This window comes from Macaca nemestrina, chromosome 12 (assembly GCF_043159975.1).
Source record: "Macaca nemestrina isolate mMacNem1 chromosome 12, mMacNem.hap1, whole genome shotgun sequence".
In the NCBI taxonomy this organism is placed as follows: domain Eukaryota; kingdom Metazoa; phylum Chordata; class Mammalia; order Primates; family Cercopithecidae; genus Macaca; species Macaca nemestrina.
This window is the reverse complement of record NC_092136.1, coordinates 47,225,782-47,243,619: the sequence shown is the minus strand read 5'-3', so window position 1 is coordinate 47,243,619 and position 17,838 is coordinate 47,225,782. Positions and strand designations below refer to the sequence as shown.

The window sequence follows — 17,838 nt, the reverse complement described above, 5'->3', positions numbered from 1 at the left end:
ACAAACATTTCTTCAATATCTTATAAATAGAAAAAGACAAGTTAGTACATCTACAACCACTAGAATCTATAAGATACAGTAGTTAAACAGAATCTCTCACAATGTTTTGGTAATTCTTAACCAACTAGACTGTCTTTTCTCCCCCTCTGTCATTTACTATCACTTGTGTCTTATTAAAGGTATTGATACACACTTTTAATCACATGTTTTATCTCTCTCTTTTTTTTTTTTTTTTTGAGACAGAGTCTTGCTCTGTTGCCCAGGCTGGAGTGCAGTGGTGCACTTTTGGCTAACTGCAACCTCTGCCTCCTGGGTTCAAGCGATTCTCGTGCCTCAGCCTCCCGAGTAGCTGGGACTACAGGAGCGCACCACCACACCTGGCTAGTTTTTGTATTTTTAATAGAGACGGGGTTTCACCATGTTGGCCAAACTGGTCTCGAACTCCTGACCTCAGGTGATCTGCCCGCCTTGGCCTTCCAAAGCCACCACGCTCGCCCTGTTTTTATATTTCTAAAGCAAATGTATTTCTTCTTTTGGCCAAACTATTTCCATAAGTATCACATCAATCAAAAGTTTTAGGTCAGTTTACCAAAATACCTTTTACTTTGGTAATCATTTTGGTATGTTTTATTTTCTTAAATTCTCTTAAGGGAACCTACAAATGCTTTGTTTCACCAAAAAGCTTTGAATGAGAGGTTAAATTAATCCCTAGAAAACACAATATGTATTAATATTACGGTATCTTTTCCTATCCTTCTCAAAAAAAATGTCCCTTATCCCCATATATTTTCAGCTATAGGGGCCAGGAGACCAGTCTCCAATAAATGCAGGGATCTAACTGGTCTGGAGGCACATCCGTACGCCTCACCCACTAACACAGGAATCTGTGTTAACCAATAGTGGTTTCCAAGTGTTATGGAGCAGTCCATCTACCTCCTGTAGGGATGTCACAGTGTTGGTCTTTTATCTACCCAGTGACTAATAATTGTACCACAGAGAATGGTAGTTCTTTCTTTTTCTCTTTCTTTCTTTCTTTCTTTTTTTTTTTTTTTGAGACAGGGTCTGGCTCTGTCATCCAGGCTACAGTGTAGTGGCTTGATCTTGGCTTACTGCAACCTCTGACTTCCAGGCTCAAGCCATCTTCACACCTCAGCCTCCTGAGTAGCTGGGAATATAGGTGCATGCCACCATGCCTGGCCACTTTTTGTATTTTTGGTAGTGGTGGGGTTTCACCATGTTGCCCAGGCTGGTCTCAAACTCCTGAGCTAAACCAATCTGCCCACCTCGGCCTCCCAAAGTGTTGGGATTACAGGTGTGAGCCACTGCGCTCGGGCAGTTCCTTTTTAATTTGAGACACTTGCTTTAAGGGAACAAGGATTAAGATCACATTTCCCATTGAAATCCTGTGTGATTTGAATACCAAATATTCCAATGTGTTTCAGATCAGTACTTATCACTATTGGTCCTCTCAACTCTGCAGTATCTAAAATTAAATTATTTACCTCTTGATCATTTTGCAGAGGATCTATAATTATAAACAATCTTCAGGGTGCTGCTAATATTTATCTAAAAACTACTCAGCTCTTTTTACACAACAGCCTCTGATTTGCTAGTAACCAATTGCAGAGGAATGACATCATGATTTAATAGGATGTCCTTACTGGTTCCCAAGAGGGAACCCAAGAGGGCATTTGGTTTACAATATGTATCAGTTTTTGTCTTAAAGTACCAGCCTTGAAACTATTTCTTCTGTTTGCTCCCTTTACCTTTCTTTTACAACAGCAGTTTTATTTTCATCAAGATGGTTAATAACAACTAAAGGATTATGTTTTTAGCCATTCTCAACTTTCTTCTCTTTCTCTATCCATTTTGTTAATACCCGAGAGGATAAATCTGTTATCCAGATTCAACTGGTGAGATTTGTCCCCAGTTATCTACTGTAGAGCTTTCTTTACTTCAACTCATAGACAGTGTGCTGTCAGTCAGGTGCCAGGCAGATCCTCTTTCCCTTTCCTTTTACTTACCTCCAGAGTCTTGGCCATATAGAATTGAGGGTCTAAAAGTACTTTTGTCATCAAAAGTATTGCATGGCCTCTGATAGTGGCCCTGATTTTGGACTGATAGTCAAATCATAGGACACTATTGTAGGAACAGTCCAGGCCCAACCTCCTGTGCTCAGGTGTGTGTATATATATATATATACACGTATATATATATAAAAGTCTCAGCTTCCCGAGTAGCTGAGACTACAGGCACGTGCCACCACACCCAGCTAATTTTTGTATGTTATACAACATAGCTAATGTTTCGCTATGTTGGCCATACCCCATCTGTGTGTGTCTGTGTGTGTGTGTGTATATATATATATATAAAATCAGCGTTATCTTTGGCAACCAAGTGTGTTATGTGCATTCCTGGGGCTTTAAAACTGGGTAGTTGTAAGACTTCGTCATATGAACGATATGCTGTGCAGTCTGTGCTTTTTGTCCTATAGCCTTTCTAAAAGTTAAACTTAGTGCTAAATTAAACCCTCTTTGTCCAGTGAATTTGACTGTCAATCCAAACCTGAGGCCACTATTTGTAGCAATGCAAATATATAATAATATTAATTGTAGAAAATAAGAAAATTCAGATAGGCATAAAGAAGACTCACCTGTAAGGCTGTCTTGTAAAAATAAACACTATTAATAACTTGGTGGCTTGATGCAACTCTAAAGTTTGTATAAAAATTTATATTTTTTACAAGCCAGAGATAAGAAAGTGCATAATGTTTAGTATTGTGGTATTTTCCTTTGAAAATGTATCATAAATATTTTCCATATTCACTTATTGATTTAGTGATATATTCTTAGGAAAGATATATACACACAACTTACAACTATATAAATTTACATTGGCAAACTAGTAACAATTTTTTTTTGTACAGAGTCTCACTCTGTCACCCAGGCTGGAGTGCAATGGTATAGTCTAGGCTCACTGCAACCTCTGCCCCCCAGGTTCAAGTGATTCTCCTGCCTCAGCTTCCCGAGTAGCTGAGACTACAGGCACATGCCACCACACCCAGCTACTTTTTGTATTTTTAGTAGAGATGGGGTTTCGCTATGTTGGGCCAGCATTGGCCAGGCTGGTCTTAAACTTCTGACCTCATGATCCGCCCACCTCGGCCTCCCATAGTGCTGGGATTGCAGGTGTGAGCCACTGACCCTGGCCACTAGTAACAATTTTAAACAGTTCAAGAGATTTATATGGTAACTTTCAAGGTGATTAGTTTCTATGTTGCATATCTAAGCAACAATACGAAAAATATTAAAAGCTAGTTTCGGCCGGGCGCGGTGGCTCAAGCCTGTAATCCCAGCACTTTGGGAGGCCGAGACGGGCGGATCACGAGGTCAGGAGATCGAGACCATCCTGGCTAGCACGGTGAAACCCCGTCTCTACTAAAAAATACAAAAAACTAGCCGGGCGAGGTGGCGGGCGCCTGTAGTCCCAGCTACTCGGGAGGCTGAGGCAGGAGAATGGGGTAAACCCGGGAGGCGGAGCTTGCAGTGAGCTGAGATCCGGCCACTGCACTCCCGCCTGGGCGACAGAGCGAGACTCCGTCTCAAAAAAATAAAATAAAAATAAAATAAATAAAAGCTAGTTTCATCTTGAGTGGCGCATTTGTCCTACTATTCTGCCTTTATGATAAAAAAAAAAAAAGGGTGTATTAATTTTTACTTAAAGTAAGTAGGCTGGGCATGGTGGCTCACGCCTGTAATACCAGCACTCCGGGAAACCGAGGCGGGCAGATTGCTTGAGCTCAGAAGTTCAAGACCAGCCTGGGCAACATGGCAAAACCCCGTATCTACAAAGAACACAAAAATTAGCCAGGCATGGTGGCTCATGCCCATGCTCCCAAGTAGCTACTTGGGAAGCTGAGGAGGGAGGATCGCATGAGCCCAGGAGGCAGAGGTTGCAGTGAGCCATGATCACACACCACTGCCCTCCAGCCTGGGCAAGGAAGCAAGACCCTGTCTATAATAATAATAATAATGATAATCAATAAAAAAGTAAATTAAAGTATGTAGTGAAGTTTTATGAGACCAGTACAGAAAGTTTTGTTGCCTGTTTATAAATTCTGTAAGAAATCTATGAGAAAATTTTAATACAATTGCATTGACATGTAGATTACTTCAAAATGGATGCTTGAAGAATATTATGTTTTCTCTGGGTTGACTTATTATGAATTTGATTTTCTTACTTTCTACAACTGTAGTGCCTATGAGATTATCAAGCTGAAGGGGTATACCTCTTGGGCTATTGGACTCTCTGTGATGGATCTGGTAGGATCCATTTTGAAAAATCTTAGGAGAGTGCACCCGGTTTCCACCATGGTTAAGGTAGGCTTAAATTAAATCTTCATTTATCATTCTTTCCTTTAATATTTATTGAGTCACTACTATATGCCAGGCAGTGTACAAGATGTTGAGGATATAATAGTGAATAAAAAATACAGAGAACTTGACCCCAGGTCAGGTCAAAAAAATACAGATACCTTGACCTAAGGAAGGGAATCCTGAAAGAGAACCAGGTTTGAAGATCACATTTACAGTTTTGGACACAGTTTTGAGCCCTGGCATGTAAACAGTGTGAAGCCAACTCAAACTAGCTTATGCAAAAAGAAAATTTATTGACTTATGTAACTGAAATGCCAAGGAGGCCTGATTCTGGTACTCAAACTATATTATGAGAGCTGTCTTTTCTCTCCATTCTCTTGGCTCATCTTTTTCCTCTATTGGCTTCCAACTCATGCAAACTTTTTCCATGGGGCAACAAAGACGGCTTCTAGTAGCTGCAGGCTTAGATCCTATAATACCTCTGGCTGAGAACCACTGGAGTAGACTGAGGAAATTAAGACAAGTGTAATAGCTATTTTTAGGAATTTGACTGTGAAGATAAGGCAAATCAGGGCAAGAAGTTTGTTTGTTTTTTATACAGATAAGATGCTTATAGTAAAGATCAAATACCAAGGGAGAAGCTGAAGACAGAAGTGGTAAGCAGAGGGGAATGGAGTCTAGAGCATAGGTGTAGGCATTACCCCTAAAAGGAGGAGGGGCAGGAGTTAACAAAGAGAGAAAGTGTACTGCTGCATGTAGATTTGTATATTTGACATTGGAAGCATCTGATGACTTCTCTATTTTTTTTTTGAGATGGAGTCTCGCTCTGTTGCCCAGGCTGGAGTGCAGTGGTGAGCTCTTGGCTCACTGCAAGTTCCACCTCCTGGGTTCACGCTATTCTCCTGCCTCAGCCTCCTGAGTATCTGGGACTACAGGCACCTGCCACCACACCCGGCTAATTTTTTTTGTTTTTTTTTTTTTTGTTTGTTTGTTTGTTTTTTGAGACGGAGTCTCGCTCTGTCGCCCAGGCTGGAGTGCAGTGGCCGGATCTCAGCTCACTGCAAGTTCCATCTTCCGGGTTCACGCCATTCTCCTGCCTCAGCCTCCCGATTAGCTGGGACTACAGGCGCCCGCCACCTCGCCCGGCTAGTTTTTTGTATTTTTTTTTTTTTAGTAGAGACGGGGTTTCACCGTGTTAGCCAGGATGGTCTTGATCTCCTGACCTCGTGACCTGCCTGCCTCAGCCTCCCAAAGTGCTGGGATTACAGGCTTGAGCCACCGCAGCCGGCTGATTTCTCTATTTTAGTGAAAGGAGTAGGATAACAGGAGTGGGAGCAGAAGGTGTTTCATAAGCAAAAAAAGTCTAGAAACTGGAGAGAGAATTTTGGTTGGATTATTCATATGTATATTGAAGTTAACAAGGATAATGGCAAAATTGGGATAGACAAGGAAGACTGTGAGCCACATGTCAGTCTGTGAATGAGATGGAATAACTAGGAGGTTAGTCATTACAAAGGGAGGAAGAGCTGAATTAGATGATGCCGAGACCAGCTCAGTTGGGGAGATCCTAACCCAGCAGCACTAGAGGAATTAAAAACACACATACAGAAATATAGAGGTGTGAAGTGGGAAATCAGGGGTCTCACAACCTTCAGAGCTGAGAGCCCTGAACAGAAATTTACCCATGTATTTATTAACAGCAAGCCAGTCATTAGCATTGTTTCTATAGATACTAAATTAACTAAAAGTATTCCTTATGGGAAACGAAGGGATGAGCTGAATTAAAGGAATAGGTTGGGCTAGTTAACTGCACCAGGAGCATGTCCTTAAGGCACAGATTGCTCATGCAATAGTTTGTGGTTTAATAACGCCTTTAAGGGGTTTTCCGCCCTGGGTGGGCCAGGTGTTCCTTGCCCTCTCTCTGGTAAACCCACAACCTTCCAGCATGGGCGTTATGGCCATCTTGAACACGTCAGAGTGCTGTAGAGATTTTGTTTATGGCCAGTTTTGGGGCCAGTTTATGGCCAGATTTGGGGGGGCCTGCTCCCAACATGTCCCTCCTTCTTTGATTTGCAAATTGATAAAAGCAAAGGCAGCTTTGTCACAGTGAGCTACTTCTCACAGGAGTCAGGATCCACATCTGCAGACTATACAAAGACAGACAACACAGATTAAAAGCGCAGTCATTGAAATCACAGAGCTTTCAAGTGTTTTTATCCATTTTAATGGGTTACTAGCTGCTAATTTGTCTGTAACTCCTTTAAGCACTCCAGTTCTTGGCATTAAGGTCAGGTGTGCCTGGGATGCTTTAAGTATTTGTTCTTTAATTTTGCAGTATCCAAAGACAAGTTTGTAGAGTGTCTTTCTAGATGCTTTTTTATTCTTTCTCAAATTTTGATCTTATTAAGAGCTATTAATAGTTTCCACACATCCTTATGTTAAGCCCCTAGAGTGGGTCATATCATTTGAGGTTGAGGTGCCACTATACCGCCATGTTTCCAGATAATAGGAACTTTTTCGTACTTTTTATCATTTCTACTATCTGACCATTTTGTTCAGACCAACTGAATACAGTGTGGCCGTGGCATGCAGACTGAGAGGTGTAATTCAAGCTAAACATCCCCTTAGCGTACCAGTTAGTAATGATTCCATAGGAATTGTTGTGCAGCACCTCTACCTGTTCTGCAGTGCAATCTTCCTAAACAAGTACTTTCATTATTTCTGGCCAGGTTCTATTTTGTTTATAAATAGGTTTTTGAGGGTGGTATGCCTCAACTATAGGAGCAGATTTATTATGATAAATACTGAGATCAGAAAGCATGTGTAACTGTGTCATAGAGTGATTAAATCCAGGCATTATTACCAGCCAGATTGATAAATATGCCCAATAAGTATAATTGTTCTCTGTGTTGAAGGAATACTCTTGGCAGTGGTGATAACTGCTATCATAGCTACTATTAAATTATTCATTATGACTGATTGTCCTGCTTTCCTCAGGTTTTCTTCCACCATCTGTGACAGCTTCTTGATCTGTCCCCAGGTGGGTGGCTGTGTTTGATGGGTGTTGCTCATGACAGTTGGTGTCCTCCTCAGCATCAGTCTCGACATGGCTGCAACCGGGGGGTCCTCGGGATCCTCCCGGAATCTCTTCCTCAGCATCTGGCTCATGATGAGGTTTCAGGTGTCTTGATGGTATCCAAATTGGCTGTTGATTTTGGCCTGGAGAAACGCAAGCATAACCTCTACCCCAAGTTATTATTTTACCTATTTCCCATCTTTCTGTTATTGGATCTGTCTACCAAATCAATTGTTCTGCTTCTGTCTTTGCAGCTGGTTTCTGTATATGCTGTTCAGCTGCTAATAACATCTGGCCTTTGGGCAGGCTCAAAAAATTTAAAGTTAATAATGCTAGATTCAGTTGCATCCGTGGGGTTCCATATTCTGTCTCCTCCTTTCTGCTTTTGCTACTGCTGTTTTAGGGAAAGATTCATTCTTTCCACGATCGCTTGTCCTTGAGAATTGTATGGGATACCAGTAATGTGTTTAATATTCCACAGAGAAAAATGTAGCTAGAGCTTGGCAGTATAGCCTGGGGCATTATCTGTTTTAATAGAAGCTGGAATGCCCATCACCACAAAACACTGCAAAAGATGACGCTTAACACAGGCAGAAGACTCTCCTGATTAGCATGTAGCCCAAAGTGAGAAAAGGTGTTCATATATACATGTACATAAGTTAGTCTCCCAAATGAGGGAACATGTGTGACATCCATTTGCCAAAGAGAGTTAGGTTCTAATCCTCAAGGATTAACTCCTCCTGTAAAAGATGAGGAGTGTACCATATGGCAAGTTGGGCATCACTGGATAATATTTTTGGCCTCTTTCCAGGTAATGCTGTATCTGTATTTGAGACCAGAGGCATTAACATGGGTTAAATTGTGAAAGTGTCTAGCATTAGATATTGCATTAGCAACTAGGCGATCAGCCATTTGATTCCCTTCAGTCAAAGGTCCTGGAGGAGGTGTATGGGCCGTAATGTGAGTGATGTAAAAAGGATGCATTCTACTTCTAACTGCTGTTTGCAATTGGGTAAATAAAGTCATCAGTTGTTCATATTTATGAAATCATAACTGAGCATTTACAATTAACTGTGTGGAATGAATCACATATAGAGAATCAGAAATCACATTAATAGGCATATCAAAAGCAGTCAACACCTCAATTGCTGCTACAACCTCTGCTTTTCGAGCTGAAGTATAGGGCATCTGGAAAACTTTACTTTTTGAGCCAGAATAAGAAGCTTTACCATTACTAGACCCATCTGTAAAAACAATGAAAACGCTTAGCAAGCTGCAGGTTGTTTACTGCAGGAATTGTAAATGCAAACTGTTCATAGTCTTGCTCAGCTAAAGAGATAGTAAAGAAACAGTCTTTTAAATCTATGACTATTAAAGACCAATTTTTTGGAATTATAGCAGGAGAAGGCAATCCTGGCTGTAATGCTCCCATAGGTTGTATAACTGAATTGATTGCTCTTAAGTCAGTTAGCATTCTCCATTTACCTGATTTTTCTTAGTTACGAAAACTGGAGAATTCCAAAGGGAAAATGTTGGAACTATGTGCCCATTTTCTAATTGTTCAGTAACTAATTTCTCTAAAGCCTCCAGTTTCTCTTTACTTAGCGGCCATTGTTCTATCCAAATTGGCTTATCTGTTAACCATTTTAAAGGTATAGGTTCTGGAGGCTTAACAATGGCTGCCATCAAAAATGATATCCTAAACCTTGGCGGGAACTTTGTCTTTCCACTTGAAGTGGTTCTTTTAAACCTTGCAAGTTTTTTTCTAGTCCCATACCAGGGACATACCCCATGTAATGCATTGTATGTTGACTTTGAGGGCTGTATAATTGTTCTGGAATTAGAACTTGTGCTCCCCATTGTAATAAATCTCCCCCCCATAAATTTATAGGTACAGAAGCATAATTGGTTGAATAGTCCCAGGTTGTCCATCAGGCCCTTCACAATGCAAAATGTAACTACTTTGAAATACTTCAGTGGCTTTACCAACTCCAACTATGTTAGATTGAGCGGGTTGAATTGGCCATGCAGACGGCCCGTGCTGTAGAGAAATGATTGAAATGTCCGCTCCTGTAGCTACCAAACCTTTAAATTTCTTTCCCTGAATAGTTATTTCACAGGTAAGACGTTTATCAGTAATTTGATTTTCCCAGTAAGCTGCTTTGCCTTGTTTATTTGTTCTTCCAAATCCTCCTGTTAATTTAATTTCACCTTTTCCCATTCCTACATATGGCACAATCCAGGAGCTGTGCTGTACACTCTCCTGGCTCTGCTTTCCAGGGAACAGAAGTAGATATAACAATTTGAATTTCCTCATAATAATCTGAATCAATGGCTCCTGTATGTATTTGTACCCCTTTAAAACTTAAACTAGATCTGCCTAGAAGTAATCCTATTGTCCCCACTGGCAAGGGTCCACAGACTCCTTTTGGGACCTTTTGCAGGGGTTCCCCAGGCAGAAGGCTCACAGCTTTTGTGCAGCATGAATCTACTGTGACACTACCAACTGTGACGGGGGACAGACAGTGTACAGGGGTGAGAGAATGGCCTGAACTGGAAATGCCCCAGTTTAGAACAGGGTGCAGGACGGGCCCCTCGTGGCGTTTCCCAAAATTGGGTTCCCTTCTTTATCAAACTTAGAGTGACACTGATTTGCCCAATGTTTTCCTTTTTTACATTTTGGACATATTTCAGGCTTAGCAGTTTTCTTTTTTCCCCTATCTGGCAGCCTGACTCATTGATTTTTTTTTGTACGTTCTTTTTTAGTGTGTCCATGCTTCCCACAGTTAAAACAAGCTCCAGGAAATGGAGTATTTCCTTTATCCACTCTCAGTCCTGCCATTGCCTTTGCCAACAAAGTAGCTGTACACAGATTACCTCTGATACCATCACAGGCCTTGATATAATCAACTAAATGTGCTTTTCCGAATTTAAAAGGAGAAGGCTCAAATGTAGCTATAATATTTCCCTGTTGATCTGGGGGGTGTATTCTAACAGGGAACTGCCAAGCCTCTAAATCACCCTCTCATTGAGCTTGCTGAATTCTTGTCTGAATAGAACTAAGAGTGGTTGGTTGCTCGAGGTGCTGCTTGACCAGTCACTGGGGCAACTACTTTTTGTCCAGTGTCCTCCGGAAAAGAAAGATCTGGAGGCTCATTTTCTTCAAAATAATAATGAGGGGGTGCAGAAGGGTAGGGAAGAACCTCTCCCTCCTTTGCCGCTTCAGCTGGCAAACAAACCTGCTCTGTAACCTCTTCTGTTACTTTGCCACACTCTCCTTCCTCCTCCTCATCAGTGTGAAAAAGTACCAACGTGGAATGAACCATACCCCACACTTGTCTCATTGTTACCCTGACACTTCTGAGCTCCCCTTCTTACTCACCATGGGGATTACTTTAAGAGTACTCGGGTGTCCTCCAGCTACTTTCACTTTCTCCAACCGTTGCTCTGGCAACCCTTCGACCTGAATTCGAGCCCCCATGATGGATGCCACTTGCGGAGACCAGCTCGGCTGGGGAGACCCTAACCCAGCAGTGCCAGAGGAATTAAACACACACACACAAATATAGAGGTGTGAAGTGGGAAATAAGGGGTCGTACAGCCTTCAGAGCTGAGAGCCCTGAACAGAGATTTACCCATGTATTTATTAACAGCAAGCTAGTCATTAGCATTGTTTCTATAGATACTAAATTAACTAAAAGTATCCCTTACGGAAACGAAGGGATGGGCCGAATTAAAGGAATAGGTTGGGCTAGTTAACGGCAGCAGGAGCATGTCCTTAAGGCACAGATCACTTAGGCCATTGTTTGTGGCTTAAGAACACCTTTAAGCGGTTTTCTGCCCTGGGTGGGCCAGGTGTTCCTTGCCCTCTATCTGGTAAACCCACAACCTTCCAGCATGGGCGTCTTGGCCATCTTGAACATGTCAGAGTGCTGCAGAGATTTTGTTTATGGCCAGTTTTGGGGCCAGTTTATGGCCAGATTTGGGGGGCCTGCTCCCAACAAGATGATCTTCAAAGAATAGGGAGAATATGTTTTGTTTTTTTAAGAGCAGGGGATTAATGATTTGGAAGAAGCGGGCAGGCATGGTGGCTCACGCCTGTAATCCCAGCACTTTGGGAGACTGAGGTGGGTGGATCACTTGATGTCAGGAGTTTGAGACCAGCTGGTCAACATGGTGAAACCCCGCCTCTACTGAAAATAAAAAATTTAGCTGAGTATGATGGTGCATGCCTATAGTCCCAGCTACTTGGGCGGCTGAGAAAAGAGAATCGCTTGAACCCAGGAGGCGCAAGCTGCAGTGAGCCAAGATTGTGCCGCTGCACTCCAGCCTGGGCAACAGAATGAGACTCTGTCTCCAAAAAAAAAAGATTTGGAAGAGGCAATGAAGCGTACACAATGGATACCACACACCCCTTCTTTTCTGAGGATGCAGAACCTATGGGACAATAAGCAACTACCCCTCTAGGACTCCAGAGAAAGAGTCAGGGAAGTGTCAAATGAGTAATCAGTGAAGAGACTGAGTAATATGGGAATTTAATAGCCTTTACCGAACAAGTCAATGGAAGTTATATTTTAATTTAATTTTAATTTTTGGGGGAGGGATGAAGTGTCACTCTGTTGCCCAGGCTGGAGTACAGTGGCTCAATCTCAGCTCACTGGAACCTCCACCTCCTGGGTTCAAGCGATTCTTGTGCCTCAGCCTCCTAAGTAGCTGGGATTACAGGCACGCACCACCATGCTTAGCTAGTTTTTATATTTTTAGTAGTGAAGGGGTTTTGCGCTGCTGCCAGGCTGGTCTTGGACTCGTGACCTGAAGCGATCCACCCACCTTGGCTTCCCAAAGTGCTGGGATTACAGGCGTGAGCCACCGCACCCTGCTGAGTTATATTTTATAGGGAACATTTAAACATTTGACATTACAAGCAGAATCATTTGTATATTCTTATTTTTTCTTTCTTTCCCAGTTACTTCACTTTTACTACTACACTTTTTCGCCAAATCAAGGTGTGCAGAATTTATTTCACATTAATGTGTTAACTGGATTGATTTTTTTTTTTTTTGTCAAATAAGTAGGGAATTCTTGTTAAACCATCTCTGTATTTCACAGCCAGTCCTAGAGCAAATGAGAACAAATTCTAATATATCCAGGGTAAATTATCACCAACTAGGCATAAAGCTTAAAGGGAAAAGGGTAGGCTGAGGGAACTAGCAGCAGGTCACAGTTAGCACACAGGGCCAGGTTTGGTCCCAGGATTCAGGCAGGAGCCCTTGTTCCCAGCCCCGCCCAGCAGTCCTCAGATGGCATGATGGATCGACATGAATTCTCGAGTTCCAGTCTGAAGTGCCTCTTCTAGAGAGAAGAGAGATGACAGGAGGTAAAGGGAAACAAATTCTGGAAATACCAGTAGGGAAGCAGAGGGATTTCTTCCCCTGCCACCGTCAGAGGCCTTGCCTCTGATCACACCCGTGGAAGCTCATGTTAAAGCTTTGAATGTCACAGAGTTGGCAACAGAATGATCAAGGATCAGAGAGGGAGTTCGAGACCAAACCTGGGCAACATAACAAGACTCCATCTCTATAAAAAATGGAAAGAAAACTAGCCAGGTATGGTGGTGTGTGCTACTTGGCAGGCTGAGGTGGGAGAATTGCTTAAGCCCAGGAGGTCCAGGCAACATTGAGCTATGACTGCACCACTGCACTCCAGCCTAGGTGACACAGTGAGACATTGTCTCCTAAAAAAAAAAAAAAAAAGGATAGGGAATTTGAGTATGACTGTGGCTGGAGCCTGGCTGAATAGTGTGGGTTGACAGTCTGAAAAGACAGTGGCTTTCCACAGCTAGGCAGATGCCAAAGTGGAAGGAACGTAAGTAGTTCCTGGCAGGGCGCCCTCAGGGATGACACTTGGCTGATCTGATGGTGCTTATGGGGTTGAGTGTAAACTGGCTACCAAAATGAGGGAGCTGGACTATGGTAGAGGAGGTAACCAGAGAATCCCTCTGTGGGGAGAAGTCACTAGAGCGAAACAGGAACAAGGGGCACACCTTGTGCTCCTGAGGAGAGCCCCAGAGATGGTGAGAGGGAAGCATGGCTGATTAGCACCCGTGGGCTCTGTAGCTTGGAAAGCTGTGAGGCACTGTTCCAGAGTCAAGGAGCCTCCCCTTTTCCTTCAATACTATTCCTGGTAACTGTTTATAATCAGTCCTGGAGAAGAACAAGGCCCTCCCATCTCCCACAACCCCAGACTCAGCCCCAAGGAGAGGGGTAAAGAGTGATGAGTGGTAGGAAGTAGGGAAGTGTGAGAGGTCTACTGGGTCTTCTTTTGCAATTTTTTTAATTTTAATTTTTTTGGTGTATATTGAGTCTTCCAGTCTTCCAAGACCAGGGAGGGTAGTATGCGGGTGGTGGAGGCTGGTACATGTGCATGTAGATGTTGTGTGAGTTGCCCAGGTTGTAATAGGCTCTGGCAGCTGCTGCTTGGCCTTGGCTGCAGGAATGGAGTGAATTTTGGTGCTTCTGATGGGAGGTTCCAGAAGTCCAGGATAGGGCAGTGCCATGGGGCTGCACCTGTTTTATGGCCCTATCCATGATGGGAGGTCCTAGATAGAACTCAGGTGGAGGTGGTAGATAGGAGTACAGAAGGGCAGGAGTGCATTCCATTGCAACTGGTGATGGGATGCACAGGCCCCACCAGGAACGTAAGAGTATCTATAGCCTCCACTGGGGGCTTACCTCTGGAGGCTTAACATGCCACCTGTAGCACCCATTGTCCAAACTCAATGGTGCTCCCTGCTGTAAAGGTATGAAGCAGAACCTTCCCAGTCACCTCCTGCTTCACGGTTGCCTTTATGTAGTTTGGACTAAACACAAGTTACTTGGTCCTTATAGTCCTCCATTTGATAAAATGGCATCATGAAAGACTGCATGGCATCGTTCCCTGTGGACCAAAAGATGACCTGGTAAGGGATAAGGTAAATTGTACCTCTCTTGGTCCTTCTAAAGGCCTCTGGCATCTTCTTTGTGTCATTGAATGTAAGTTCCACATGCTCATAGAACATAAGGATGCTCTTGCTTTTGCTGACCATCACTTTGCCACCCTCTGAGCGATTCTTGTTGAATGCTTTAGTCTTTCCTGTATACTCTTATTTTGATGCCCTTTTACATAGATGCTTTTCCATATCAGGTTGTTTGAACAACATCTTATCTTGCCTTTCAGGGATTATATGGAATAAAAGAAGAAATCTTTCTCAGTATCCCTTGTGTCTTGGGGCGGAATGGTGTCTCAGATGTTGTGAAAATCAACTTGAATTCTGAGGAGGAGGCCCTTTTCAAGAAGAGTGCAGAAACACTTTGGAATATTCAAAAGGATCTAGTATTTTAAATTAAAGCCTTCTAACGTTCCACTGTTTGGAGAACAGAAGATAGCAGGCTGTATATTTTAAATTTTGAAAGTATTTTCATTTGATCTTTAAAAAATAAAAACAAATTGGAGACCTATGACATAACTCCAGTCTCTCAAGATTAGAACGAGAAAATGGTAAAGAGATTTTCCTCTTTAAGAATCCTTTATAGCTCTATTCTAATGATACCCAATCCGTACAGGTGTAAGTTATACTTCTGAAGTATGTCATATATTTTAGAGAGCCTTCAGATATAATAGAATATGTATAATCACTATAATACAGAGCTTTGATTCTTTTCACAAACCAAACCCTTTTTCTAGTATTACAATTTTATCTTGTACTTTCGTCCATTAGAGTACCAGCATATTCATTTCATTACATTAGCATCATATGTTTATGTATAATCATTATAAATGTGGCCGGGCACTGCAGCCTGGGCAACAGAGTGAGGCTGTGTCTCAAAAAAAAAAAAAATCATTATAAATGCTTATTTTTAAGACCATATATATCAAAAGAAATATAAAGCTGAGTGCAGTGGCTCATGGCTGTAATCCCAGTGCTTTGGGAAGGTGAGGCAGGAGGATCACATGAAGCTAGGAGTTTGAGACCAGCCTTGGCAACATAGCAACACCCCATCTCTACACAAATAAACAAATTAGGTGTGATGGCATGCATCTGTAGTCCAGCTACTTGGGAGACTGAGACCAGTAGATAACTTGAGCCCAGGAGTTCAAGGCTGCAGTGAGCTATGATTGTGCCACTGCACTCCAGCCTGGGCAACAGAGGAAGACTCAGACTCAAAAGAAGAGAAGACAGAAGAAAAGCAGAAAGAACAAGAAGAAGATACAGATACAACTTTATGATGTAAAAAAGTTGAATAAAGTGATATTCAACTCTGCAAGTATTATACCAGTCATATAGACTCAAATAGTTGATTTGGTGTCTCAATTGAAATATCACCCAGGGAGCTTATACCATCCTCAGTTATTTGTGCAGCAAACTACTACTATGCTTGCTATGGTATCGTTATGAAATCTGTATGACATGATCTCTGCCCTCAAGTATTCACAGTATTTAGGGTACCTCAACAAATTGTTTTTGACTATTTTTTTTTTTTTTCCTTTTTGAGATGGAGTCTCACTCTATCACCTAGGCTGTAGTGCAGTGGCACGATCTCGGCTCACCACAACCTCCACCTCCTGGGTTCAAGTGATTCTTCTGTCTCAGCCTCCCAAGTAGCTGGGATTACAGGCACCTACCACCATGCCTGGCTAATTTTTGTATTTTTAGTAGAGATGGAGTTTCACTATGTTTGCCAGGCTGGTCTTGAACTCTGACCTCAAGTGAGCTGCCCACCTCAGCCTCCTAAAGTGCTGGGATTACAGGTGTGAGCAACTGCGCCCAGTTGATTGTTGACTAATGTTTGATAACAGTCATTAATAGCTCCCTGTTGGTGTCTAAAGGTGAAAGTGCTTCTACTGATTTATATAGTATATACACACATATGAAGTCTTTCTTGATTCCACAAGAAATTTAAAGCAGCTATAGGAACTATACAATAAAAAAAAAACTAAGAAATCAGTATCAAATTAATTTACATTTTTTTCTTTTTTTAGACAAGGTCTTGTTCTGTCACCCAGGCTGGAGTACAGTGGTGTAGTTGTGGCTCACTGCAGCCTCGAACTCCCGGGCTCATCAGATCATCCCACCTCAGCCTTCTGAGTAGCTGAGACTACAGGCACATGCCACCATGCCCTGCGGATTTTCGTATTTTTTGGAGACAGGGTTTCACCATGTTGCCCAGGCTGGTCTTCAACTCCTGGGCTCAAGCAGTCCTCCTGCCTCAGCCCCCAAAGTGCTGGGATTATAGGCATAGCCACCACTCCTGGCCAGTTTACAAATTAAGACTAGAACTGGACCAATGGGAAAGATTAGAAGGTAGATATGCAGCCCCTGAGGACTTGCATGACTAGTGGAGGCTGACTCATTTGGTCAGAGAGTCATGGTTTACCCTCATAATCTGTTATTCTTGCTCTGTTGATAGCTTGCTTTCTGGTCATCTACTCCTGAACATGATTAATGTCCCATTATTTTATTATTTTCCCTTTTTCTTTAGCATCTTCCCTTGAATGTATACAATTATTATCAGTTGAGTTAGGATGAGGGCAAGGGGAGTCTTCTGTGGGTTTTGGCTTTTTAAAAAGCTCATTTGTACATCAAAACTTCATTTTAGGAAATTCTTGCAGAGATTAAAAGGCTGAAAAATTGATACAGTTTCTACAGGGAACATTCTAGTATGTAAAACTGCTCTACATGTCCCCAAGTAGCTGAAAATTGGTTCTGGGTAGAGGGGAGGGAGGAAAAGGTAAAAAAAAAAACCTTAGCTGTTACAAGAGTTTGACTCTCCAAAGCTCAACCTTGCCTGACAAAATTTTAACTCATATATATATGTGTATATGTGTATATATGTATATGTGTATATGTATATATATTTTTTAAGAGACGGAGTCTTGCTCTGTCGCCCAGGCTGCAGTGCGGCGGCTCAAGCTTCGCTCACCGCAACCTCCGCCTCCCAGGTTCAAGCAATTCTCCTGCCTCAGCCTCCGGAGTAGCTGGGACTACAGGTGCTGGCTGCCACACCCAGCTAATTTCTTTTACATTTTAGTAGAGATGGGGTTTCACCATTTTGCCCAGGTGGGTCTCAAACTCCTGAGCTCAGACAATTCCCCCGCCTGGGCCTCCCAAAGTGCTAGGGTTACAACCGTGAGCCACCGTGCCCAGCCAACTCCTTAATATTTAATTTCATGATGGGGAGTGCAAAACAATTGGGGGAACATATCTACAAAGACTCCTGAGGGAGTGATAATGAAAACTGAGAAACACTGCTCTATATTTTATAAAAATTTGTCAATATGTATTACTCTATTAGGGTTCTCTAGAGGAACAGAACTAATAGGATAGCTATATATATAAAGGGGGTGTTT

At 42.4% G+C, this 17,838-nt stretch overlaps 1 protein-coding gene across 4 annotated transcripts in view; it reads left to right on the top strand.

The window, feature by feature from the left end:
- The window catches only part of LOC105486981 (L-lactate dehydrogenase C chain), a 48,756-nt gene extending 33,808 nt beyond the window's left edge, over positions 1-14,948 (top strand). For 3 of the 4 annotated variants that reach the window (XM_011750208.2, XM_011750207.2, XM_011750209.3), the window contains exons 7-8: positions 4,256-4,379; positions 14,668-14,948. In XM_011750208.2, the coding sequence (XP_011748510.1) occupies positions 4,256-4,379; positions 14,668-14,832 (289 nt within the window). In that variant the 3' untranslated portion in view covers positions 14,833-14,948. The remainder of the gene's footprint in view (positions 1-4,255; positions 4,380-14,667) is intronic. The other variant, XM_011750210.3, reaches the window with a different exon arrangement.
- Positions 14,949-17,838: the final 2,890 nt, after the last annotated feature.